The sequence below is a fragment of the Acartia tonsa genome, chromosome 5 (genome assembly GCF_053477335.1).
Source record: "Acartia tonsa isolate MP-2025a chromosome 5, ASM5347733v1, whole genome shotgun sequence".
In the NCBI taxonomy this organism is placed as follows: domain Eukaryota; kingdom Metazoa; phylum Arthropoda; class Copepoda; order Calanoida; family Acartiidae; genus Acartia; species Acartia tonsa.
Genome location: NC_137264.1, coordinates 9,655,099 through 9,679,051, shown reverse-complemented (window position 1 = coordinate 9,679,051; position 23,953 = coordinate 9,655,099). Strand labels below are relative to the sequence as shown.

Sequence of the window (23,953 nt, the reverse complement as noted above, 5' to 3'; positions counted from 1 at the left end):
TAAAAAACGGCACAGACTTCGTCCCGCCAAGAGGCGAAGTCGGTATAGCATTTTCAAGCTTCAAAAAATCGATGACGTATTGATTTTATTACAGCATGCCCTACAGGTAAAAGTTGCAAAAATCAATAAATAGCATGCACAAATTTTTTTCTACTGAAACAAAATAATTTTTCCGAAGTACGCGAAATTTGACTTTTTTCTCTCGACTTTGAGACCCAATAAGTACCTTAAAAATTCATCTCACAAAAATTTCATTTTATACTTTTTTTATGTTTTTTTCTGTCAGTCGATTAGAACAAAGAGAAAAATGTCATTAATTGAAAGTTTGTCAAAAATTACCGACTTCGCCTCTTACTCTACAAAAAATGTTAACTGAAATGTGTTTAGACACTAAAATTATGAAAAAAGAACCTAGTCTTCTCAGAAAAATACAACTTACCTATGCAAGAAAGAAAAACTAATTTTGATCTTTCCATCAAAGTGCTTGGCAAGCAAAGAATTCCCCCCCCCCCCCCCCTCCAATTTCCTTGTTTTTAAAAAATAAATTGAAAATGAGGGGGGAGAGGAGTTATTTTTTTCTTTGTCTAACCCCTAACTCGTGGGACTACCCTGTACTCAATATAGCCTAACTTAGTAATTTCCCCCCCCATTTTTCTCCCCTCCTTGGTGAAAAAAGAACTAAAAGAATGTGTGGGAGGGGATCATATGAATAATAAAAAAAAATTCTACAAATATTTTTCCATTTTTCCCCCCTTCCTTGCCGGAAAAAAACTAGGAGGAAAATTTCTTTTATAAAAAATTTGCAGCAGGGGAATAAAATGAATCTTGTGCAGAATATACACCCCTGCCTACAAAAAAAAACTACCTACCCCTTCTTATTTAGAAATGAAAAGAGGATTTTCTGTTCTCGAATATGCAATTTGAGGGAAACGACGACTAATTTTGATCACAAAAAAAACTTACCAGGGGATTGACTTCAATAGATACATCAGGCTCGAGGCTCTCACTATGACGGTCGTATTCGGGTTCTCCGCCACTTACTGTGTCATTCAAACTAAATTAATCAAATATTTATTAAAATTATATAAAGTACATAGTAAGGTTTTTTTGTCTGAAGCTCTAAGATTTCAAAAACAAATGAACCGATTAAGTTCTGCAATTAAGTTAACCTTGACATAGATCCCAGAATGCTTTTAGGATATTTATTATACTAAGATTTAAGTCTTGGGATTGTTTTAGGCCATTTTTGCAACCTTCGAATACAGAAACCCTAGATACTAGGGTCGCAGCTTCTAGTAAAGTTTATAACACGTCTGTCCTATAAATCATATTCTAGACACTAAGACAAGTAAATAGGAATGTACACCTCAAAGTTGGGTAAATTAAATAGGATTTTTTTACTTGAAGGCCTATTTTCAGGATTAATTATTAAGCTTATGGGGTCGAGAAACTCCTTTTTCAACTTTTTATAAACATAGCAGGTTATTTAAAATCTAAGGTTTACCAAAAAAGATTCTGCTAATATTATTTGGCCTTGAGAAGAAAAAGAATAACGAATCAAAACTAAATATTTTTTTAATTCTAGTGTAAAAAAAATTCTGCTTTAGTATCATATAAACATTCTATCTAAAGAGGGTTAAAGGTGAAATTACCTGTGGTCATTTTGATCTTCTAATGAAGTCTGGCTGGCAAGACGACTTAGTCTGTGAACATTCTCTTCGTCTCTCTAAATTAATATTTATCGTTTAGTTCTGCAGAAAATTGACTTCACTTGTGTAGGTATTGGGTTTTGTTAAAAAGGGGGAGGGGTCAAAATCCAGTAAATTTTGAAGTAGTATTCACCCCCTTCATACCCCACTTCTATACGTCCCTGGTATCATAACAATATCGTTGAATAGTTACATATGAAAATACTTTCAACATCTTACCTTTTTCTTAGGTAGCTAAGTAAAATTAGGAAAATTAAATAAGTGTTTACGTATGAGATTAACTAAACCTTACTTGGATTGCTTGTAGGGAAAAATGTCGTTCTTTTTCAGAGAATGGTTGTCGGTAACCGGCCTCCTCTTCCGCCGACGGAATGTTCGGCGTGCCGAATGGTTTCTCCGCCTGTTCCTCTGGCGGCGAAGGTCCGGCCAGGTGGAGGCCGCTTTTCTTGAGTTCGTCCAGGTTAGTTCGCAGACTTTCTATCACTTTGTCGTCGTCGTAACCGAAGTTGAGGCCCAGAGTCACCTAGATGGTTCAAAATTTTTTATCAAGATCTTTAGAACTTTTACACCCCCATTTTTTTTTGGAAAAAATGTAAATAAGGGGGTTGTGGTTTTTCTTGGTAACTTTAGTTCAGGATAGGTTGGGTTGAATTGGTTACTGGGGTTTATAATAAGATTATTTCCCATCCCTTATCTTCAATTTAGTTTAAAAAACAAGAGAGGGGAGAATCTGTGCTTGACAAGCAAAGCACTTAATGTGAAAGCCCGGTATCTATTTTTTACATAAAAGATTAGGAATAAGTTCTTTGGTTCCCAGATAATTTTCCTTTTTCTTATCCCTTTATTTAGATCCTTGAGAATATATATTTATTTCGCAACTATGATAATGAAAATATTAACCTGGATAAACTCAAGAAGGTCGTCCATACCCTTCTTTAATAATTCTCGCTGGTGCATCTAAATTAGAAAAAAAAATATTATATGTTCATTTTTATTTAGATGAAATTTTGTCCAAACTTTTACAGAAAATATATTAGTTAAAAGTCCAACTATTCGTCTGTATATCTATCTACCTATCTGTCTGTATATCTATCTACCTATCTGTCTGTATATATATCTACCTATCTGTCTGTATATCTATCTACCTATCTGTCTGTATATCTATCTACATATCTGTCTGTATATCTATCTACCTATCTGTCTGTATATCTATCTACCTATCTGTCTGTCTGTGTGTATATCTATCTACCGATATGTCTGTTTATCTATCTATCTTACTACCTATCTGTATACCTTAAGGATAGTATATCCCATAGCAAACATGATTTGTTCTCCTTCTAACAGGTACAGGTCCCACACGCGCAAAGACAAACTGAAAGGTAATCTGAAACAAGAGAGTTTAAGTATTAATCAAAAGAGGAGTATGCACGAACAAGAGCAAGTGATTCTAAAGACTTTCCAGCAGTAATTCTAAATGTTTTTTTGCTGAATATACTAGGGTTATACTTAATGTCGTTATATCAATTTAAAAAAATAAATTTTACCATGGTTTTATATAAAAAAAACTTCGTAATGTTAGGCATTTTTGACTATATATATTATATTTCATCAAATGTTTTGTTGTATTCAAACTGCTGTGACATAAAAATATACTTTTTTAATGAAAAATGTTAATTTAGAAAAAGGGATGGTAACTTGTAATATTGTAAACTGTTTTATTAGTGTTTTTCATAGTTTATAGCATTTGATTATGTTTAGGCGTGTTATTTCATTTGAATCTTTGAACTCAACAAAACATTTGATAAAATTTCATCAAAGAATGCTTACCTAACATTTAATAAGTTTTTTTTCATAGAAAAACATGGTGGAACTTATTTCTTTTAGTTGGTTTAACTATATAAAACATAACCCTAGTATATTCACAAAAAAATATTTAGAATCGCTGCTGGAAGGTGCTCTCGTTCGTGCATATTCCCCTTTATTAGAATTATTATTGGAGCTGGTGCAGTTCAAGGTAAAATGTTCCTGGGTTCAATTTTCTCCCAAAATCTATGAGCTTCAAAGTCTAGCAGATGTCATATTTGTGTACATACATCGTTGCAAGCGACACAAGAAGGTCTATAAATAACCAGGAATAGCAAAGAGTAAATAATGACCAGTGAAAGCTTGGCTGAATAAAACACGAGTAAAATAAGTTTTTTATTGAGTGTTTATTAGGATATGTCAGAAAAATTGGCTTTAATTAGGATATGTAAGAATGTACAAATAAATTAATGAATCTTCCAACTTTCCGATAATAATGTAACATTTATCATATTTTTGTTTCTACCAAAGAAATCTGGTTTTACTGCTTTGGTCATCATGTTATTGCTGCGATACTTAGGGAGATGATTAAGTTCTTTTTCAATAACTGGACAATGACATACATTTTTGCTGCATGTAATTGATGCGAAACAGAGAGATGATTAAGTTCTTTTTCAATAACTGGACAATGACATACCTGTCAAGGAAGCACAAGAAAAACCATTTAATTGTGTAAATATTTGAGGACACGTCATTTTTTACTGAACACATTATTCAATTAACTTGAGAATTTTTTTGAAATATATACATCATTTTTTTTTTAAGCGAAGCCCTATTAGTCATGTGCGTCAGCTCACCAGGGAAAGAAATAGTTATTTATCGCATAGTATTATAAACAGCTTTCCATAGATTTAATATGGTTTCAATCTTATGTTTGTACATTTTCATATTCGTAGAAAACTGGATATAATACGATGTTATATATAAACTTTCAGTATGGCTGAGAACCAGTTCTAGTCAACCGATTAATATCCACTTGATTAAAACCGGTTATCACTGGATAGTACAAACTTTAGTAATTCTATTCATGTAATAAAGAGCAATAAACAACACATTTCTATGGATAAAATCATACTTTGTACCTAATATTAAAAATTTTAATTTTCTGACGTTATTCCCCGAGTCAGAAAAAGATTCATTTACTTGGAATTAATGTTTATTTTATAACAAAAATATAACATTAACCTTAAATTTGAGCGCTAAAAATAATTTTCATCACAATAAGAGCCTTTTCCTATGATATAATATCATTAGGTATACTTTTATATCCTAATATATAAAGTAATATGCTTTTTTGTCTATAGCGAAGGATCTCGCTCACCGCTAAACCGATATGGTTCTCCTTTACAATCAAGCTACTCATATGTCACTCTAGAGGCCTCTAGGGGCGTAGCCACTAGTTTTATATAAAGTAGTAAGGTATTTTTTTTCTGTATCTAAAATTAAATTCTCCATTTTGATGAAGCTTCACATAGATCCCTGGATGGGTTTAGGCTATTTTTCTGCTCTTCCTTACCTTTAGAATATTATATATAGCCACTAGATGCTAGGAGCGCAGCAGCTAGTTAAGATGTAAAGGTAGTTTACAGCACTAAGGGAAAAATGGAAGCTTCCAAGTAAAGGAAAACTAAATTATACTTAAAGTTAATACACTTTAGATAGTGTAAGACAGACACACATGCTGCACAGTGCAAGCATCCTATTTCTTTTATATTATGCAATCAATAAAGTTAATTGTGTTCCTAAATGCTTGTAAAGTCTGTACAACTTCTTTCTCAGTATTTTGTCAAAGTGTTCTTGAAATCTGACCAGCTTAGGGAACTGAGGAATAAACAAACCATGCATCCTGAAATAAATAAAATCTTGCACATTTGTTTTTTATAACTTAAATAACATTATAAGGTAAGATTTACAAAGAAAATCTTTAAAAAATCAACTGTAAAACGGCAGAAATAATTAAGTACCTACCTATATTTCTCTCCATTATGAGCATATGTAGACCACAGAAATAATTAAGTACCTACCTATATTTCTCTCCCACTATGAGCATATGTAGACCACAGAAATAATTAAGTACCTACCTATAATTATCTCCCACCATGTGCATATGTAGACCCCAGAAATAATTAAGTACCTACCTATATTTCTCTCCATTATGAGCATATGTAGACCCCAGAAATAATTAAGTACCTACCTATATTTCTCTCCTACCATGAGCATATGTAGACCACAGAAATAATTAAGTACCTACCTATAATTATCTCCCACCATGTGCATATGTAGACCCCAGAAATAATTAAGTACCTACCTATATTTCTCTCCCACTATGAGCATATGTAGACCACAGAAATAATTAAGTTTTTTTTGTTTTTTATTTTGTTTTTTATAACTTAAATAACATTATAAGGTAAGATTTACAAAGAAAATCTTTAAAAAATCAACTGTAAAACGGCAGAAATAATTAAGTACCTACCTATAATTATCTCCCACCATGTGCATATGTAGACCTCAGAAATAATTAAGTACCTACCTATATTTCTCTCCCACTATGAGCATATGTAGACCACAGAAATAATTAAGTACCTACCTATAATTATCTCCCACCATGTGCATATGTAGACCACAGAAATAATTAAGTACCTACCTATATTTCTCTCCCACTATGAGCATATGTAGACCCCAGAAATAATTAAGTACCTACCTATATTTCTCTCCCACTATGAGCATATGTAGACCCCAGAAATAATTAAATACCTACCTATATTTCTCTCCTACCATGAGCATATGTAGACCACAGAAATAATTAAGTACCTACCTATATTTCTCTCCTACCATGAGCATATGTAGACCACAGAAATAATTAAGTACCTACCTATATTTCTCTCCTACCATGAGCATATGTAGACCCCAGAAAGCATCCTCGTCTGTATTGAGAAAGATAAGGAGTAGAGCTGCTATTTGAGACATTCCCTGGCAGTAACCCACCTGAATATTTCACAATTAAGTTAATTCTTTTCTGTAAAAACAAGATTAATGTTAAAATTTTAAAAATGCAAACGTCATAAAACAACTGGAATTTATATTATAACTAATAAAGAAGAGCCAAGTTTTAAATATCCTCCAAGAGAGACAGTCAAACAAAATTCATGGACAATTATCGTAGGTATTTTCCACATTAAATGATCAAAAGATAGTTTGGATTTGGCAGAGAAAATTAAAGGTATTAAATGGTTTTAGATCTCATTAACATCACGACGAGAGAGATTACTTAGTCCACTGACACGTAATTATAAAAAGGTTGTGAATTTATCTTTGTCCTTGGTTGTCCATGGGTGGAGATTTGGATTTTGAAATCTGTTAAAAATGGGTGGAGTTATTACTGAGATGGGAAATATGTTAATCTTTATGATATCCTGCTTTGTTTGGGTTTTAGGATGGAGGAAGAATTGGTGTTCTTTTGAAATGATCAAAAAAGTGAAAAAATGTGTACATTTTTTTGATGAAACATGAAATGAAAACTACATGGTATAAAATGTTGACTTATTTAAGATTTTTGGAAGTAAAATTTGATGATGCAAACAATTGATTTGTGTTTAAGGATAACCTAAATATCAAAGAAGCTTAATCCTTTGAAATGTTAACTGTGTTTTAAAAGTTTTTTTATAAAAATTTGCAAATGCACACAGTTAATTTGAGTTTAAAGAAATGTTCAGAAATAAAATATTTTTTACAAACTAAATGATGAGGTTTTTTTAGTAGATCTCTGAAACTGCAAACAAATGTTAGGGTAAGGGGGGGGGGGAAATTTCGGTATTTTTTCGGTTTTTTAATAAAAAAAAAATGGGGTAAATATTAATATTTTCAAATAAAACCAAGACCGGTAGAAACCTTATGGAAAGGACTATCAGGTCCTAAAAGGACGTTATCCTAGGACTTTTAGAAGTTTGCCGAAATTGACCGCAAAAAAGTTACCGAAAATTCCCCACCAGCGGGGGAATTTTCGGTAATTTTTTTCAACCTAAAAAAAATCGATGAAAAACGGTCAAACGGCCAGTAGAACATAAATAATCATAATCAGTATAGGTTATAGGGATTATCCACAAAAAAATTTCATAATGATCGGACTATTCCTTCTATGTTAAAAATGAATTTTTTTGAAAGACGCGAATTTTCTTTTTTTTTTTCGAAAATTTTTTTTTAAAAACTTAAAATTAATATAAGAAAAAAACGTATTTTATTACTTTTTAGGCCTGATCCTAAAAAAGCTCACATTGAACTATAGATTTAGACCAAAAAACATGAAAATTGATTAAAAATTGACCTCAATAATCGAATTTGAAGCAAAAGTGTCATCTTTGCAAAAAATCTTGACTACATTTTAACCTTAAAAAAATCGATGAAAAGAGGCCAAACGACCAAACAAGCGTAATAAATCATAATTAGTATATAATTATTGGGATTAACCACAAAAAAATTCATAAAGATCGGACTATTCCTCCTATGTCAAAAATATTTTTTTTCAAAGGACCAGAAATTTTGATTTTTTCCTCTCAAAAATTTGCTTCAAAAAATAAAATTATTTTTTTTTTGTTTTTTTATCTGTTCTATTCATTTTTAGGCCTAATTCTTAAAAAGTCCATATGGAATAATAGATTTAACAAACGAAAACATGAAAACATGACCTTAAAAGTTGAATTTCAATTTCTTTTGAAATTACCGAAATTTCCCCCGGCGCCAACTTTGGTCATTTTTGAAAAAAATATTACCCCGATTTTAAAGCTCTCAACAGATTTAGAAAGAGCGGGCAATTCTTAGTTCAAAAGGTTTTTACGGATCAGCTCTAGGTCTTACCAATTTTTGTGTACGTCGATCTTTACACACCTACTATAAAATTTTTGAAAAAAAAAAAAATTTTCGTCCGACTTTGAGACCCAATTCATTTTATACTTTTTTGTAGGCAATTTAATAAGGAGCAAATTTGCTTATGTTTTTTTCTGTCATTTGAAAGGATCATGGAGAAAAAGGTCATTTAATGAAGGTAGGTCGAAATTACCGAAAATAGCCCCTTACCGAAACTTCCCCCGCCTTACCCTATGTGTTGAAAAAGAAATTTGTTGAAAGTAAACTGTAAGTAATCATGATAAAGGGAATAGAAGCTTTCGCAATATTCCGTAAAAGCAAGCCCCCAGTCAGATGCGCTTATCAAGTCTAACTGTTCTTAATGTTGACCAAGCGCATATTTAAAAACACTTTGACCTAATAAGGGCATTTGATTGGAATCTTCTTCACAACTTTACGGAATTTTGCAAAAGCTACTATTCCCTTTTAAGTTTGTTTGTGATTATATCATGTTATGTGTATATTTTTTTTGTATGTGTCATAAAATAAATATTATATTTAAGGTTGGGCCGAATATTGAAATTGGCAAATTACCAGATATCCGGCATTAAAAATCAGCTGAATACCCGGATAGTTTCAATATCCGGTCGAAATTGAAAACGGCCGGATATCCGGCCCAACCCTAATTATATTACCTCTGTATTGTACATACTGTAAGCTGCTAGTACATGAAATAGATCCTGCTGCCGTGTGCTGTACCTTTCCCTGTAAATATTCTATTATCAAATTAGTCTTATTAACAAGGATAATTATGGCCATAAGTTACAGAAAAATCAAACAATGTATAATACATTGCAAGTCACCAAGTTGTATCCTTAATTCATAGGTCTTTTTACCCTACAAATTGAGCTGTGTGTTTTTCCTTGGATAGTCTCTTTTAACATCGTTGCCGTGTTTTATTCCATGAGTCTTTTTACTTCACGTTAAAGCAATTTTTTACTTAAACATACGGAGATACAAAAAATACATTAAAATTTATGATGATCTGGGCTAATCAATAAAATTATTTAAAATTTGTAAGAATTCATCATTATTGTACAATTATTTTAATTGATTAATAAATTTACTTTTAAGAGTTGAAACGGTATCTATGCAGATGAAGAGAAAAATAATTAGTTATTTTCCCACGAAGTTCCTGGCGAGCACCGCCCCCACCCTAGGCCTCTCTAACCTTGTTTTTGGAATAAATAGCAAATTTACGGTAAGAGCTTCGCTTTACTGGACATAGAATACGTGGATATTATGACAGGGGAATGTTTGTTGTCAATTTAGGTTGGCTTTTAAAAATAGTTTCACGAAGGTACCTGAAAAAAGTTGTATTTCTGTATGTTCTATTCACATCCAGATCAATTTGCCTGATGTCAGGTGAATACCGCCGCGCAAGGTCCTGAAACATTATCCATAATATTCAACAATTCGTACATTCCGGTCCTGCTCCATGACTACTTAGGTCTAAACACTAAAAAGCTATGGCTATACACACACTCACACACACACACACACACACACACACACACACTAATATTAATTCATTCAGAAATATACAATGTGAATTTTTTTTTAAAATAATAAAATGGATAGTTTTTCAGTTAAGGATGATATCATCCAGAAATAGCGAAGCACAAAAAAGTCATAAATGGACAAACGGACAAAATGAGTTTTCAACAGATGTTCAGTGGTCATAAAAAGAACAAAAGTCAGATAAGTAGAAGATAGATAATAGAAAAACACGAAATCTTTATATAAATGAACAAATACATATCATATAATTTGCCTTGTGTAGAATGACCGACAGAAATAATTAAAAATCAGCAGTCAATTTTGGGAAAATTTCAACTGAGAAAATTACATTTCCCCATTAGCATTATGGACTGACAAAGTAATTATAGAGTAGCTTCGCTACTAGAAAATATAGTGTTGGCAATCCGAATCCGGAATCCGTCCAATTTTTGGGCAATTTGAGGATCCAGAATCCGAATCCGGAATCCGTTATTTTAAGAGCGAATTCGGATTCTCAATTGTTTTTGGTCCCTATATTTCACAGTAGCTTTTCATTCTTATTTTAGGTTAGGTTAGGTTGAGTAAGGTTTAGATATGGCCGCTGTAGGGTCTAGAAATAGGAGAAAAGCTACTGTGAAAATATGAAAAAACTCAGCTTTAGATTATTCCCTTAATTTATCTTATAAAAGGCCTTTTAAAATATTGCTAGAATCCGGAATCCGTCAAAAAATAAGAATCCGGAATCCTCCACAGATTAATTCGTGTTTTTTTTGGCGGATTTTTGCAAGAATCCAATCCGGTCAAAAGATTGGACGGATTGCCAACCCTAAAAAACTGGCATACCCTCATTTGTTGATATGTGTTCTTGTGTTTATCCTTGAAAGTCTGAATGTCGAGCATGATGGCCCAGAAGCTGGTGCGGATAGACAGGGGCACTCCCTTCCACACTCGGTCTATCATCTTACCCCTGAATCATGCACCAATGGATATAGAATATATGTAAATATGACAGGGATTTTGTGTTGTTGTCGATTTAGGTTGCTAGTAGAGTCCTCAGATATTGGTCAATATGTTACTTCCTTGGTCAGGGGAATGAATTAGGTAAAATAATAAGGGAGTGGGGGGGATTTGTGGTATCGTAATATTAGCCAGCTAGGAGAAACATTTTACAAGAACCTCTCACATTATCCACGTATTTTACATCTATTCATGCGCCAAATTAATAACGTTATATCAACAAAAGCCACCATCCACTAGCAGTTTAGTTTTAAATAGAAACGTTAAAAACTAGATATTTTGGTGGGGATTTTATTCATGGGTGATTTTTTTTGGGAGGATGGAGTTTCACTCCAACAAAATAGTTATAAACCTTCCACGGACCTACAAGTAGCTTCAAGTAAAGGAGAACCATATTAAATCGGTCTAGAGCGGTTATCGGGATCTTACAGACAGACAAACATCCTGTTACTTTTATACAAGGTTTAGAGTAAGTTTCTAGCAACAGAAGAAGGTGGAATATTATTTTGTCTAATTATTACAAGACCGTTCTGGAGAACTAAAGATACAAACCTGTACTTAGCACCAACAGGAAAATAGAGAACCAGATTTCTCTTCTCTGTCATGTTTAACCATTTGTCTCGCCTGAAAAAACGTGAAAAATTAAAATCGCCACTACTCTACAAATCTCAATATATTTGTGTAGTGGCCAGACCCGAATTATAGGTTAGCATAGCCACGCTCCCTCCTACTGTTATATTCCTTGTTACAAATGAGTAAATTTAGATTATTCATTTATATGAAATCTACTTAAAAACTTTAAAAATCCGCTAGTTTACAAAGAAGATATATTAACGCTCTTTAAGTGGCAGTACGGAATACCTTAACTATTTAGTAGCTACATAATTAAGAATCAAATAAAATGAAAACTTAATCTAAATATTTCCAGACGTGACTTTTGTTACATTTAAAAAATGTATTCTTAGAGTATTATTTGAACAATTTAAGAGGATAAGATATAACAATGGTTAATTGGAATATTAGAGTAAAACACTAGAAGGAAAAAGGGTTATATAACTGTATTTCCCTACCCTATCGCAATGACCTTGCGCGGACTCTCAATTGGGTCTTTGAAAATCAACCAAAGTTAACACAGCCAAGTAGCAGAAAACAATATGATAGCAGAAGAAAAATTTGTTATTAAAAAAGGAGTGAGGTAGTTATCAGTATATACATTTACACTGGAGACTTGATGTTGGAATTTAAGATAAGGTCAACAGGAAAGGTCAGAGGTGGGTTCTTAATAATCAAGTATCGCTGAATCAACAATGTTATGCAAAATCACCAATTTAAAAAAAATATCTCCTAAAATCATGAAAAAATTGTTGTTGAGCACTGGATAGTGATACCTTTCCTTCCCTTATTTTTGAAGTAAATTGAAAATAAGTGGAGGGGGGGGGGGAGATTAAGGTTTCATTTGTTTTTTTTTACTAACAACTGTACCCGTATCAGCTAGGGACTATATATTCGAAAGGTTGTGAAATGTAAAATAGCCTAAAATTAAACCTAGACTTATTTATAATACAAATTCCTAGCCTTAAACTTCTTAAGGGTAGTATTCTGCACAAGATTTTTTTCCCCTGCTGCAATTTTTTATAATTTTTTCCTCTCCTAGTTTTTCCCAGCAAGGATGGGGGAAAAATAGAAAATATTTTCAGAACTAAAATGTTTTCAGTGTTAAGTTTTTATCTTAATTTTTACATTAACACCCTCCCCCCCCCCCCCCCCAACCACAAAGTTGAGAAAATTATGAAAACGTAAAAATCTGGGCGTCGATATCGCACCCCAAATAACAGACAGAGGGACAAAACAATGTACATATTAGATGGGCATATATAATGGGAATCTTCACTAAAAATTTCAGCTGTCTTTCTTTTATAGAAGCTGAGAAAATCACGTTTCCCCCAAAACGTTTCTTACGGACAGACGGACATTTCAAATTATAAAGTAGCCTCGCAATAATGAAAAGGGGAGGGCTTATTATTTACCTGTTCATTTCCTTCTCAATGTTTTTATGTTCCTGGTCACTTCTCTTCTTCACATGATCCTGTCTCTCATCGTGGATAAATCCATACCTAGACAACATTAGTTTTTCTCAGGGATCTTAAGGGATAAGACAATGGCCGACAAATTGATTTACATCCCCAATGATAATACACAAATTACCCCTACTGTAGATCACCATAAGTGGTTCAAATGTCTGGACACTAACAATGAACAAACCAATCAATAATAAATTAAAGTCCCCAAAGTTGTTACACCAACGAATAAGAAAACCTTATTATAAAACTTTGAGGACTAGTGTAATAAACAGCTCATTGTCCCCCTCTCTCTCTGAGGTTTTCAGTATGGATTCAAAACTGATTTATATCCGCTGAATTAGAACCGGTTATCGGCCATAATGAGAAATCATGTATTGCATACCTAGTATTAGATAATTTTACACGAATATTATTATAAAGATAATACAGTTAATGCCAGTTTTGTTAGCCCGGGCATTCGGCCCCTCGGGGCTAACAAAACTGGTTTTAATCTAACAAATTTTCATTTTAATATCCACGGAAATTAAAACAATAAAACATCTATAAGCAGCGAACCACAAAAAATCATGGAATGGGCAAACGGACAAAGTGTGCTACAAGGCAGATGTTCAATTGTAATAACTAATAAAATAAAAATCACAAAACGAAAAAATGATTATTTCTTTTGAAGCATTTCTAACAGGCAGACAGATAGATAAAATAATGTATAGATTAGATGCTTAAATGTCATATAAATCTTCACTAAAAAGTTAGCAGTGTATCTTCAACTAGCGGCTACGCCCCTTTTTAAAAAAATTTACGGAGGGGGGATTTTTCATTTTTTGGGGGGTTGGGGGTGTCCCACCCCCCAAGAAAATAGTTATAACCCTTCCCGGGACCTATGAGAAGCTACCCTGTTAAGGAGAACCCGATCGGTTCATCGGTTAGCGAGATCCTTCGGTACAAACAAACACACAGACACACAAACATCCTGTTACTTTAGTAGGAAGCCGAGAAAATTACATTTCCACTTTTTCACTAATTTTTGGCCGACACGGAATTGGAAATCCAGTAAAATGGCCATGTTACGCATAATTTCATAAATACAGACAAGCATTCATACTACTACTTTGACAGACAGATATTTACTTACTACATAGAAAACAGTTTAAGTTACTTGTCTTTATTTAAATAAAGAAAACTTGGTTTAAATAAGTTTTAAAATGATTAGGTAATTTTTTGTTGTTGATTCCATTTCAACTTTTATAAGGTGGATTGTTTTGTTTTAAAAATCTCTTATCCTACCTATCCGTGACATGATAAATCTCGAGATCCGGATCCTCCCACTGGGGAATCTCCGCCCCGTCTTCACGGCCGCGGTCATAGCGGGCAACTATGCCCGCCCTCTCCTCCGCAGCTTGTTTCCGCAACTCAAAAGAGTCTTCACTCATGTCTGAAAAACAAAATTGGTGCAAATTTTTAGATGTATATATGTATATTATAAATAATACAGAAGTTTCACTATTAGAAAAAAACACGTTACAATCAGCAAAGCCGTTTTAAATTAATTTTGCCGAGGAAAAAAACGGCTTAATACTCATCAAACAAAATAAAAAATGATAAATTAAAAGAATCATTTCAGGGAGGGAGGGAGAAGAAATTGAAATGTGAATTATACTAGCACCTAATACTTCAAAATATAAACCCCATCATTTAATGACTTCAAACTTTAGGTACTTTGATTGAATCCTTAATTAATTGGATCTTATTAGAAGTGTCCAATCTTTTCATCCAATAATTTTCATAGTCAAAAGTAATTTTGTTTTGAATCATTGGGGATGTATATATAAATTTATCGCCCATTGTCTAATTCCTAAAGATCCCCTAGATTTACTGTACTTAAACCATCGAAATTTTCATTAATTTTAAACAAAATATTGAGTTGGAGTAAAGACTTAATTTGTCTGTAAGACAATTAAAACTTGGTGCTTTAACACAAAGTACCCTGTTGAACATCCGAACCCTCCACCTTACTTTTTAAATAAAGGGGTAGTTGCACGAAGTGCATGTAAACTTGAATTTAGCGAACTGCATATTTTTTTCTGTTCAATAGTTTAAACTACATCTATAGGACATATATATATTTGAAAGAATTTCAATTTCCTACCATGTATATTTAAAAATATCAAGACTTGAAAAATCCTATTTTTTAATATATGCAACATAAATGGCAGTCCTGTTTTCACAAAAAAAATTTCATCATGACTATTTTGGTGGTGCCTAATTGATTGCCATTTATTGTAATGAAAAATTATATATGTTAGGTGGTACCTATTCTTGTAACTTATGCTTGCAATCATACTTGTTGAATGCACTTCATACAATTATTATATCCCTTTAAAAATAAATCGTGATTATTTATTATTTTAGGTTAACTTAGGTTCTATATTAAGTACTGGGTAGCCCCGCAGGGTTACTGCTCCTCGTGGGTTAGGCATAGGAAAATAAATAAATCACCTTATTTTGAATTTATTAAAAAATAATAAGGAAGGGGGGTTTATCAGTGCTCAACAGCCTTTTTGAGTTAAAGCACCGAATTATAAATGTGTGTTGTACCGGGTCCAAATCAATAATTTCTAAATGTCATGAATGAAATTGATGCTTATTAGAAATTTAAATTAGATTAAAAAGAGTTTCCATGACAATTTTTTTTTATTATTGTATAAAACTAACAGTATATGTGACTGTCTGTACCAAAGGATCTCGATATGGTTCTCCTCAGAGGGTCCTGGAAGGTCTATAACTATTTTAGGGGAGGGTACCACCAACCTCCCAAGAGAATTCGCCCCAAGGAAAAAAAATAACAACAAATTTGTTTAAACTTTGAAGAAGAAAAAAATTGCGGTTGTCGACCCTCCCCCCCCCTCCCTGAAGTTAAGTTCCTTGAGATGTCTCTGATTCGAAGCCGCTAGTATTTTATATAGAAGTCATTTTAGAATAACCTTTGTTATACCAATTTATCTCAACAGCTGTGAACAATACAAAGCTGTGCTTTTCAGGGGAGCTTCATACATGCCATCAGATGGTTTTAGACAATTTACTCAAAAGTAAACTTCAAAGGCTAGAGGCGAAGACGCTAGTTTACTATATTGTACACATAATACAAAAAGTCTAGCCTGCTAACGTACGACATCCCATTATATAAAGTAATAAACTTTTTTCTCTCTATAACAAAGGATCTCACTAACCACTGAACCGATTTAGTTCTCCTTTTCAAGGAATCTTCAAATATATCCCAGGATGGTTTTATTTCAGGATTTATGTCTTGGGATGGTGTTAGGCCATTTTTCCCCCTGTTTCCTAGCTAGAAATATAGAGCCCATAGATGCTAGGGGCACAACCGCTAGTTATAATATACAGTGTAATAAGAATATAATAGCTATCTAATATCTAATTTGAATGAATAAATGATAATATAACTACACACACACACACAATAATCCTTATCAATAATTTATACACCTAAATGTTATCCAGTCATAGAAACAGTGACAAGTTTACTGAGAAATGAATGTAAATCAGACTTATGTATAGACGCCCAAGGAGGAGGGGGGGTTAAAGTGGGTTTACCACCCTCCCCATAAACTTTTAAACCCCTCAATAAGTAAGACGAATGGTTAACGGACCCAACATGTAAAATCCTCAGAATGAAAAACTCAAGGCATCAAACCCCTCAATAGACCCCTCAAAATCCTTAAAAATCCATTAGATTAACCCGTCAGTTTATCCCCCTTAAAAAAAGCTTAGCTTGGACGTCCTTGAACTTATCGGTACAATAAATCAAACAAGACGTTAAATTATTCTTCCCCCAATTTTTCTATATAGGTATATGATCAGGGATCTAAAGGGATAAGACAATGAAAGATAAATTTATATGGGGATAAGCAAGTGGAATAAATGATTGGCTAATACGTTTGAACCTGTTAGTTTTTTAATCGACCCATCAAAATTTAATAAATTTTTTAGCCAACAAATAAGAAAACTTGCTCATAAAACTGATGGTACTATTATAATTAACAGAACAATGTTCCCTCTCTCCCTGGCGTATTTGAGCAATTTAGAAATATTTTGAAGTTTTCTAATGCATAAAATTCGTCAGTCAATCTATCGAAACGCTATTAGGCAAAAGTTATTTTCTCGACTGCTATTTAAGATAATGGTAACTGAGTATATGCTATATAACTCACTTTGTCTGTTTGTCCATCCATGTTTTTTATTTGTGCCTCTCTTCTTATGAATGTTGTCATCATTTCTCAAGAGTATTTTTCCTTATACCTGTGGCAAGTAATACTTAATAACAAAAAGTTTCACATTACATCACATGATAAATAAAACCATAGGAAGCGCAGCAATGTAAAATAACTTTTTTTTTTAACAAAAACAATACATCACCAAAAAGCATGGTTTCAGAAAGTTCTGCGCGTGTATCCTAGTCTTATATAAAAGGAAAAGGATGTCAGTTTGTATGCGTAGCGCAGGATCTCGGTAACAGCTAAACTGTTATGATTCTCCTTCAAAATCCTAATTCCTCCACAGTTTGATTACTTCTGGACTCCGATGTTTTATGATTTTTTTCTTTCTTTTCAATGATATATATACATTAACATTTTTTTAAAAAGCGACACAAATAAAGAGTAGCCTTAATAAACAAATTAAAAGTTAAGTAAATACTTCTTGCACACCTACCTAATGGATATTTCTAGCATAAATATTACATCGTCATTCCAGAGTAATTGTATATTCTCACCACTTTAGATTTTAATTAAAAAATATATCTTTTATGTACATGATATAATATGTCATAGATGAGGACTTGTATAGTTATATTATAATTTCTAAAACATTAAGTTAGGGGTATATATTCTGCACAAGATTCATTTCTTTCCCCTGATGCAATTTTTTTCCTCATAGTTTTTTGCAGCAAGGAAAAAAATGAAAAAAAAAAATATTTTCATAACTCTATAGGTACCTATTTTATTCAAATTGTCCCCCCCCCCCCTCCCACACATTCTTTAAGTTTTTTTTCACCAAGGAGTGGAGGAAAATGGAAAAGAAATTTCAGTTCTCATAATTTTTACATTTTTTCCCCCCAACCACATATTTTTATATTTCTTTATATTGTCGGAGCCGTTATTTTCAGAGCGGATCCGGCTCCGGGGGTAGCTAAAACATTATCTGGAAAACAAGAGATTTTTAATACCTTGATTGAACTTAATGTTTTAATTTTATAATTTGGAAATCATTTTTCTATTGTTTTCAGTCCATTTTTCTCAAAAATTTAACTTTTAAAACATTCATATGTCAAAAATAGACTTGAAAAAAAAAACATTTTTGTTGAATTTTTCTTGATTTTAGAAAGGAGCCGAAGCCGTCATTTTCAGACCCGGCTCCGCGGAGCCGTAAAAAGATGAAACGGCTTCACAACACTGCTTGTAGTAATTGTAAAATATGAATACCTGTTTATACTATAAAGATATTGTATATAAATATTCCATGGTTACTGAAATGCTTTGCGCAGGTCCCGGCGTTTCTAAAATAGAGCAACTATTATATTATAACCAGGGTTCGCAATCCGCTCAATCTTTGGGCTGAATTCAGATTCTTACAAAAATACACCCCCCACCAAAAAAGCGGATTAATCCGTGGATTGCGGATTCATATTTTTTTGCGGATTGCAGATTTTCGGATTGTGGATACTAGGTAACAATGTTACTAAGTGGTCATTTTTTAAGCTTTACTTAACCTAACCTAACCTAAAATAAGCATAAAAAGCTACTGTTAAATAAAATACAATAACACTTAGGATGCTACCCACCATATTACTTGTAGTTAAGAAACAATAAAATACTTTTTTTTGTTTTTGTCTGCCACATTTTAAATAGGTAATAATAATTTTAAGTGCTACAAAAGTCATAAAAATCAACAGTCCGAATCCTCCGAATCCAAAATTTGGCGGATTGAGGATTGGGATTTACAACCCTAGTAACTATTATATTATAACCCAAGACATATCAATATTCAATTTTGATTGATTTATTTAGTTGAGTGTTCAAACGTTTCAACTACTGATTTTAAACTGCAGTGATTTTGTGGATCATAATTGGGGATGTACATCAATTTATCGGCCATTGTCTTTACCCTTCAGATCCCTAGTGTAAGCGCATATTCAAGTGCATGGCACATACCTGTCACTATAAAGTTTTGCTTGCAATTGAAACAGCTACATTTTCATTCTAGATTTTCTGAAAGAAATGTTTTTTTTTTTTATTTTATATTTTCACTCAAATTAAATAATTTTGAGTCAAATTACGTTAATATTTTTTTTGGATAATTTTTTTTTGTCCTGAAAATTTTAAATTTATCCTTTTTTAATATTTTCATAAATGTAACGCCAAATAAAAATTAAAAATAGAAATTATTTCAAGAGATTACAAAAAAGAAAATTTGTTTAATGTAATGATTAAGATCACATTCTTAGTAGGTAGCATATAAACATAAATTAAAATAATATAATTTTAACAAAAACTAGAGAAGACTGGTTTCGTGTAATTTTTTTATATTAATATTCTTTTTAACCAATCCTAACATAAAAAAAATTATCCTAATTTTGAGACTTGGCTTTTTTTTAACAAAAGCTGTCTTATAAAGAATATTTTTTTTGCATTTTCTTGGTTTTAAAGATCTTTTAAATTGGTGATTTTCTTTTCAAGCTGTGATGATTTTCTAAAAGCTAAATTTTCAAACATTTTTCAAGTCGAAATTTTCGTAGATTTTTTTTGCAATTCTATTTTACTGTGGTTGATGGTTTGATGTTGTATTGTTGACTGAATAAAACCTGAGCGGAGAAAACCAAAATATCTGAAGGAGAACTTTACAATTAACGTATTATGTCATGAATGCCGAATATAATAAAATTTTTTTTAATGCCATTTTATGGAATGAATTCTCGATGTGGTACAATTTTAACTTAGAAATAACTGGGGGGAAGTTTTGACACATTTGCGTAAACAGTGAATATAGGCTTTATCTTTGGACTGAGATGATAGGTTATTAAAGATAGTCATTCTTATATGATGAATTTTCCCAAGTTTTAAGATTTTTTGGATATGCCTTTAGGTTTAGGAGCTGCAGGCCTCCAGGTTCAGGAGCTGCAGGCCTCCAATTGGTCACTGGACAGGTAAATTTTTTTTTCTTTAAAGAATTAGAGATCAACTTATAAAACAAAATATCATCTTTTTAAATGTTATTTACATATTCGAAGAAAAAGAGATGCATATTTTTTTTTATAAGTTGACCTCTATCTCTTAAAAAAATATTTTAATTCTTATTTATTTTTACCTGTACAGAGAGCACCTGGAAGCCTGCAGCTCCTGAACCTGGAGGCCTATACAAAAAATCTTAAACTTAAAATTCAAAATATAAGAATGATTTTATCTTTAATAACCTATCCTTTCAGGCCGAAGATAAAGCCTTTATTCACTGTTTACGCAAATGTGTCAAAACTCCCTCCCCCCCCCCCCCCCTCTTGATACCTTTGATACATAGGAAAATCAATCAGAGTTAGGGGCTCGGTGACGCTTCGATACAAGTCCTCTTCATGCCACCTATAACTATACTCTAAGCACCTAACATAACAGTAGTAGGAACCATTATTAACGTCTTTTGGTTAAGACGCCGAGATTCGAACTTAGCTCCTTCCCGAAAGCGACGGATGCACTAATTGTTAAGCCACAGTTGCGGGTAATTAGAGTATATAGACAGCTGTAACTAAATAATTAGGCTAGGTTAGGTTATAGGCTAGGGAGTCGAGCGCTGCGGCTAGGCAGGAAAGGGGGTCGAGCGCTGCGGCTAGGGAACCGAGATTTTCAGATTTTCAAAATTGAAAAAAAAAATTCTAAGAGGATATTACCCAGATTTATTTTGATTGTTGACTATGCATTATTCCTGATATGTAGAAATCTTAAATATTCTATATCTTTCAAGAAATTTTTTTTAAAGAATTCCTTAAACATGAAACAAATTTGTTAAAATAAAAATATATAAATACATTGTAAATAAGATGCACTTAAAGTAATAACTTGGCTGCCCTGAACGTATAACATCTTTTCGTATTTTGAATCCTATACGTCACACTTAAGAAGGGAGGTTCCTCTTACAATTTAACAAATGCTTCAGAGAGAGAAATCTAAGAGAAGGGGGAAAAGACAAGGATGAGATAGAGAGATAGAAGATGGGGGGGGGGGGGCGAAGAAGAGATGTTTTAATATTTAATTTATTAACTTACACACACTTTAATACGCGTCATATTTTAGAAAAGTAATAAAAATAGAATTACAATGATTACTAAACTCAAGTGAATATACATAAATGAATGAAAAATGAAACTTATAGGTACCTAGAAAGAACAAGGACAACAACATTCGTAAAAGCGGAGCTTTGAAACGGTAGGACATACGAACATTCACTTGTGTAGTGTCAGAACTGAATAAGCAGAATATAAATGTACAAGTTTAAACAAATTGAACATAAATTTGTTGCAAACCTGTTAAATACAGAATCATGTTTAATAGACATACTAACACTTTTAGGACTTGATTATGGAGATGCTTCGCTTGTAATATTGTACCTTATTTAATAAAATAGGAATCAGTACTCCAAAAATCAGATCAATCGGATGATTATATCACATATTAATTGTTATTAAAATAGGACAATTCTTACATGCCTAAATTAACTTTAAATAGCTATCCGTTACGGACGTACGGACGGACCGACCCTATTTGTAGAAAAGCTTCGCTTTAAAAATGATTGGAAAATCAAAAGAATAAAACAAAACTTTTCTTTATTTAGGGTGTTATGTCATGTTAGATTTTCTTTTTCAATTTTGAACATATTCTTTTTTAGTGTTGATATCTAAGACTATAAGGCAAAAAGTTTCATGAAAGTCCAAATCGGGGAAAACAGTCATGGGTACAAAATCTAAAAAATTTGGAATTATTTGACAATTTAAGAATTACATGCAGCTTTCCGCGGATATTAAAATGAAAAATTGTAAGGATAACTCCAATTTGTTGGCCCCGAGGGACAGAAGGAAGGGCCAACAAAACTGTTTATAATACGATATGATACATGATTTTTCGGTGTGGGTCAAAACCTGTTCTATTCCAGCGGATACGAAGCCATACTGGAATTTTTTTCTATATTAGCTGAAAATTATTAATAATTCTAAATTGTAAGAAAATTAATAGGATATTTTAAATGTTAAGTAAGATTGAGTATAAGACGTACCTACATACGTATTTAAACAAAATTTTAGATTATTTATAAAATTAGCTAAATTGATGCAAATTCATTTTTTTATTACATAAATATGTATATTAGCAAAAGCATTTTAGATTTAAGAATGGATAATTGTTATATTAGTTTTAAAGGCCCATTGTAACTATATTTTAGGGTTGGTTATCCGCCCAATCTTTAGGTCGGATTCGGATTCTTACAAAAATCCGCTCCAAAAAAATGGCGGATTGATTCGTGGATTGCAGATTCTTTTTTTTTGCGAATTGCGGATTGTGGATTTTAGCAATATGTTTACTTAATATTTACTTAACATAACCTAAAATAACCATGAAAAACTACTGTAAAAAAACAAAACAAAACTTTGAATTTACCTGAAGTTAATATATAAAGTTAAAAATACTTCCAACTTCCAATAAAAACTTCCAAATTAATTAGCATCAACTTTTTATCTTTTTTAAATTTTGTTCATCTCTATTTATGGTTATTGTCATCCTTGTTTTGTATACCATACCATTAGAGTTGTTCATTAGATATTTTGCCTGAAGTTTAATTGTTGTTGGTGGTATTTTTGGTTGTATTTTTTATATTAAATGTGTACCATATTGTCAAAAGGAATCATCACAAGCAAACTAGATAAGGTGCATCACTCGCTGAGAAAACTGAGAAAAAGGATATAATTTTAATTTTTAAATCATTAACAAGGAGAATTTAAAAACATTTTTGTGAAAGAAAAATAAGTAATCATAATTATTTATTTAACCTAGCAGCTACGACACTGAGGGAACATTTTTTCTAAGGTTAATTTATCTTAAGATATTCAAAAATAGCTATAATCCTTCCCAAGACTTATGAGAAGCTACACTGTAAAGGAGAACCAAGACGGTTCGGCATTTAGAAAGATCCTACAGTACAAATAGACAGACAGTGAGATACGCTGTTACTTTTATTTAAGGATAAATTCTTGGATACGTTGTTTTTCATAATCATTTTTCAAGATATAAAAAATCTATTTTCATATTTTAGAAGAATTAATAACAAATGAGGATGTGATTCATATTTTTGTAAAACTTAAATAAATCCATAAATATCTAATTAAAAGATTCATGGCTGATATATTTTTAGGTTTATTTTTGTAAAACTTGCAAAAATAAGAACCGGATGTTTTAATAACCTGATAATAAAGTAACAGGATGTCTGTCTGTATGTATGTTTGTACCGAAGGATCTCGCTAATTGCTGATCCGATAAGGTTCTCCTTAACAGTGTAACGCCTAATAGGTTCTAGGAAGGTTTTTACTATTTTGGGGGAGGGCACCATCCCAATATAAATCGCACATACAAAAATAACACCCCGCTTTCTAAAAAAAAGCTAGCAAGGGGCGTAGCCGCTAGTAACCAAATAAAAAAAAAAAAAAAAAGGCAAATTTCCTTATAATATCATTAAGATTAATACCATGTTTTTTATATGAAGTCTTAGAAATAAAAAGCTCTAAAGGAGGATTAGGAAAAATACAAAACTTGGTGCTTTACCACAAAGTCCTTGTCGAGC

At 32.2% G+C, this 23,953-nt stretch overlaps 1 protein-coding gene across 5 annotated transcripts in view; it reads right to left on the bottom strand.

Annotated features, from left to right (window-relative positions):
• RN-tre (USP6 N-terminal like RN-tre) overlaps positions 1-23,953 on the bottom strand; it is a 36,710-nt gene that overhangs the window by 12,428 nt on the left and 329 nt on the right. For 4 of the 5 annotated variants that reach the window (XM_080160160.1, XM_080160161.1, XM_080160162.1 and 1 more), the window contains exons 2-18: positions 22,945-23,064; positions 19,294-19,943; positions 18,565-18,638; positions 14,354-14,501; positions 13,016-13,102; positions 11,541-11,612; positions 10,815-10,938; positions 9,776-9,858; positions 9,107-9,176; positions 6,445-6,557; positions 5,317-5,418; positions 4,210-4,275; positions 3,003-3,093; positions 2,610-2,666; positions 2,002-2,232; positions 1,653-1,726; positions 964-1,054 (exon numbers count right to left, since the gene is read on the bottom strand). In XM_080160160.1, coding sequence (XP_080016286.1) covers positions 964-1,054; positions 1,653-1,726; positions 2,002-2,232; positions 2,610-2,666; positions 3,003-3,093; positions 4,210-4,275; positions 5,317-5,418; positions 6,445-6,557; positions 9,107-9,176; positions 9,776-9,858; positions 10,815-10,938; positions 11,541-11,612; positions 13,016-13,102; positions 14,354-14,499 — 1,407 coding nt within the window. In that variant the 5' untranslated portion in view covers positions 14,500-14,501; positions 18,565-18,638; positions 19,294-19,943; positions 22,945-23,064. Of the gene's footprint in view, positions 1-963; positions 1,055-1,652; positions 1,727-2,001; positions 2,233-2,609; positions 2,667-3,002; positions 3,094-4,209; positions 4,276-5,316; positions 5,419-5,596; positions 5,627-6,444; positions 6,558-9,106; positions 9,177-9,775; positions 9,859-10,814; positions 10,939-11,540; positions 11,613-13,015; positions 13,103-14,353; positions 14,502-18,564; positions 18,639-19,293; positions 19,944-22,944; positions 23,065-23,953 lie in introns of those variants that run through there. The other variant, XM_080160164.1, reaches the window with a different exon arrangement.